General features: G+C 45.9%; 1 protein-coding gene across 1 annotated transcript; it reads left to right on the top strand.

Annotated features, from left to right (window-relative positions):
- The first annotated feature begins 2,050 nt into the window (after positions 1 to 2,050).
- LOC125529507 (bZIP transcription factor 27-like) lies at positions 2,051 to 3,389 on the top strand. Its single transcript, XM_048693921.1, has 2 exons — positions 2,051 to 2,682; positions 2,802 to 3,389. Exons 1-2 carry the CDS (start codon positions 2,212 to 2,214, stop codon positions 2,949 to 2,951), a joined length of 621 nt encoding a protein of 206 aa, XP_048549878.1. The 5' UTR covers positions 2,051 to 2,211; the 3' UTR covers positions 2,952 to 3,389.
- Positions 3,390 to 4,048: the final 659 nt, after the last annotated feature.

Below are 4,048 nucleotides of genomic sequence, written 5' to 3'. Positions count from 1 at the left end.
TGATACGTGAAAATGAAGTTGAGAAGCTTGTTACTTTTGGGTGTCATGGTGCCCTAGATGGTTGCTGTTGTCAGAGCTCAATCATTGGGGCGTAAAGCTCTAGGCAAGCGTCGGGGTCTCCAATTAGGTTGTGGAAATCGCCCCGAGCAATTTGACGGGTATCGGTGACTGCCCCCAAGAGTTGTCAAAGTGTACGGGTTCGGTGACTTCCCCCAGGGTTGCCATTTGTACGGGTTCGGTGACCGCCCTCAAGGGTCCCTTAGTGGAATCACGACATCTGGCATTGCGCAAGGGCTTGAGGAGATTACGGTGGCGCTAGTGGCTTTTTGGGGAGCATTGTGCCTCCACACCTCCCCAAACGGAGATTAGCATCCGCAAGGGTGTGAACTTCGGGATACATCATCATCTCCGCGTGCCTCGGTTATCTCTTACCCGAGCCCTTTACTTATGCACTTTACTTTGTGATAGCCATATTGTTCCATGCCATATATATATCTTGCTATCACTTAGTTGTTTATCTTACTTAGCATAAGTTGTTGGTGCACATAGGTGAGCCTACGTGTTTTAGGTTTTGTGCTTGACAAATTAAATGCTAGTTTTATTCCACATTTGTTCAAGCCTAAACCGTAATTATTTTAATTTGTAAGCCGCCCCCCCCCCCCCCCCCCCCCTCCCTCTTTAGGCGACATCCACAATCTTTCAAATGTGAAATATGATTTTTGGGTTAATGATTGAAATATAGAAGATCCGTGAAAAAAAATAGTTAAACACATCGAAAGGAATTTTGTTTTGAAAAGTGTGTGAAAACAGTTTCAATAAATTATTTTTCAAAATATTTAATCTATAAACAAAACTCTTTTGACCATACGTTTAATGGAAGGGGCCCATTGGTGTCGAAATATAGAAACGAAGATACACATATAATAATCTAATGCAGGACTACACCCATATAGGTGTAGCCAGACATGACAAGCTGGTGGTCCACTCGGGTAAATACGACTTTCTGAAGAAAGAACGGCTGAAATAATGGAAGATTCATGAAATAAACCTATAGAAAAATAATATTTTGAAAATTATGTCGAAAACACTTTTAGTAATGTTTTGTAAAACATTTCAAAATATTGCATTGTAAATTTATTTATTTTAAAGAAAGACCGACATAAGTCTAGACACTGAATGGGAGAGAAGGAAATCAATCACCCTAATCCAATCAATGTCTCTCGGCTTCAACATATCTTGAGCGAACAAACACGTGTTAGGGTTTCCCGTGCCTCCGTCGGTATCGCCGCCGATCTGCCTAGTCTCCTTTGGCCTTAGGGCCATGGAGACACGGTTGATCCCGGCCATTGACGGTGCGAGGGCTTTGTTTTTAGGTGTTTTTTTGAATTTGGTTAGGATTTGTGTCCTGCTCAGGATGCCAAGTGCACGACGGCTCTCTAAAGATGGAATGCAGTTCTCGTCTTCTATCCCCGTCTCGTCCAGCGATGCATCAAGCATCGTTGGAGGGCGTGTGGAAGTGTCTTTGGCAGATCTCGCGAGATTCGACGGTGTTTGTCTTTGATGGATTTGATTTTCGTTCGTCTACATTCTTGTGTCTACAGGTTTTGATCCTTCTGATCCACGCTTCTCTTCATCAACGACATTTGTTATTCTGGTGTGCTGGTCCTGAGGGGCATTAGCACGATGAGTTTCCAACGGTCTACTATGACTAGCTTTGCCTCACTCCGACGAGGGAGGGGGTGATGGTGGCACGTCTTCGGCTTGCTCCAGTGCTTGTAGCTGTCGTCAGTTGGTCTACGAACATGGATGTAATCTCTATTATCTTTGGTGTTTTTTGTACTGTCTTGACAGCTGATGAATAGATCGAAAGTTAGATCGAAAGTTATTCCAGAAAAAGATCACTATGATACAGAAATACAAATATAGAGAAATGCCGAGAAGAATCAAACGCACACATACATGCATGCATGCGTAGCCAGATATGACAAACAAGCAACACGCCATTGAAGCATAATACTCCGGTAGATTACTTGCACCCACACACACCAGGCCACCCATGGGTGGACAGGGCGTTGCGTTTGTGGCTATAAACTAAGAGAAGAGAGCCACAAGGAGCATGCCATATATACTTAGCGTTACGCGTGTGCCAGCGTCTCTCACCTTGCACACATATTAGGTGAAGGCCAAGTAGGATCCAGTGGAGTGTTTCGGATGGAGGAGTTGTGGAAGGACATGTCCCTGCCTTCCACCCCGGCCGCGCTGCAGTCGTACCACATCCGCTCTCCAGCCGCCGCCGTCTACCCCCAGGACTACCTCGCCGGCCCGGTGCCGCTGCGGCGGGGGGCTCCTTACACGGCGCTCACCCTCAGCTCCTCCGTCCAGTTCACCTTCCACGGTGGTGGTCCCGGTTCCGGTACGCCCTCCGGCTCCAGCTCCTGCAATGACTACCCCTTTGGCTTCCCCTCCGCCTCCGGAGCCAACAGCGGCAACAACAACAGCAAGAGGGTGCAGGTCGATGCTCCGGCGGCGGTCGACCGTCAGCGCCGGATGATAAAGAACCGGGAGTCGGCGGCCCGGTCGCGGGCGCGGAAGCAGGCCTACACCAACGAGCTGGAGATGGAGCTGGCGCAGCTGCGCAGGGAGAACCAGATGCTCATCAAGCGCGAGCAGGACTTCATCAAAGTACGCGCATATTCACCATGGCCATTTGTAGTTTAACGGATTACGTCTACATATACTTGATGCTAGCATGCAGCATTATGATATTGGTTGTGTAACTTGTGTTGCACATCTGGATGCAGGAACGTTCGGCGACGGCGGCGCAGGCGGCAGTGCTCCCCGACTGCAGCAGCAGCAGCAGCAACGGCGGCGGCAGGAGCAGGTCCAGCAGGTCCACTCTCCACTTCGAGCTCGAGCAGAGGCAGAGGTGCCGCTCCGCCCCTGCGCCATGATCGGCGGCGGCCATGGTTCATCGACTGCAGTAGCTTAATTATTCCACTAATTAATTAGTTATATACAAGACTACCAATGCATGTGCTTGCTACTTATACATGATTAATTGTCCAAAGCTAGCTCTTGGTGATGGACATATCAATATTAATGGGAGTCGTGAACTATGCATGTGCATATGTAATCTAGCTAGTACGTAGTAGTAGCTTTGTTGCAAAATTAGGCTAGTATGTAATATATCTCCTTAATATTGAGGTGATGGACGAATCAATCGATCCAGCTATGTAAATTAACGGCATTTCCGTCACAAGTAGGTGATGGCTGATTGTATGATAAAAGATCGATTGTGTGAGGCCAGACCGTACGTGGATTCGATTTCCTTTTGTTCCTGCTTTATATGTTGTACTACCTAGCGGGCAAGACGTGGAATGGAATCCTATGTAATATATGTCCCCACCGGCGAGCACCACGCATGCACCACAAACATAGTATTCACCGTTAATTTCGTTAGCTACTGTATCTATGTGTGCATGTTTATGGACGACAATGCTATGCTAATCTGATGAGAACGGACACGGTCCTAGTTTCCTAATATGGTGTGTATTCCATCTTTTTAAAGTTAAACTTTATCAACATTGACCGAGTTTATGTGATGAGAATATCGAATCAACACCATTAGATTAATCATGAAATCTATATTCATATTAGATTAATCATGAAATCTATATTCATATGGTATATGTTTGGTATTGTAAAGAGTGAAGTGCATTGTAGATCCCCAAACTATTTTAAGGGTGTCATGTAGGTTTTCGAACTATGAAAATCGTCATCTAGGTCCTTAAAGTGTAATAAGTGTTTCATCCAGGTCCAGAATCAGTTCAATACTAAAGTAGTCTGAGGACCTATACTTTGCCTAGCATGACACACTCACTATACTTTGAGGACCTGAACGACGATTTTCATACTGTGAAGACCTATGTGACACCCTTAAAATAGTTCAAGGACCTACTTGCACTTCACTCTATTGTAAACGTTGAAAAGGTTTTCTATAAACTTGATGTGTGAAGCTCAACTTTCATGGAAACGAGTGCCCGCTATA

This window comes from Triticum urartu, unplaced genomic scaffold (assembly GCF_003073215.2).
Source record: "Triticum urartu cultivar G1812 unplaced genomic scaffold, Tu2.1 TuUngrouped_contig_5649, whole genome shotgun sequence".
NCBI classification, from domain to species: Eukaryota; Viridiplantae; Streptophyta; class Magnoliopsida; order Poales; family Poaceae; genus Triticum; species Triticum urartu.
This window is presented reverse-complemented; position numbering and strand designations above follow the sequence as displayed.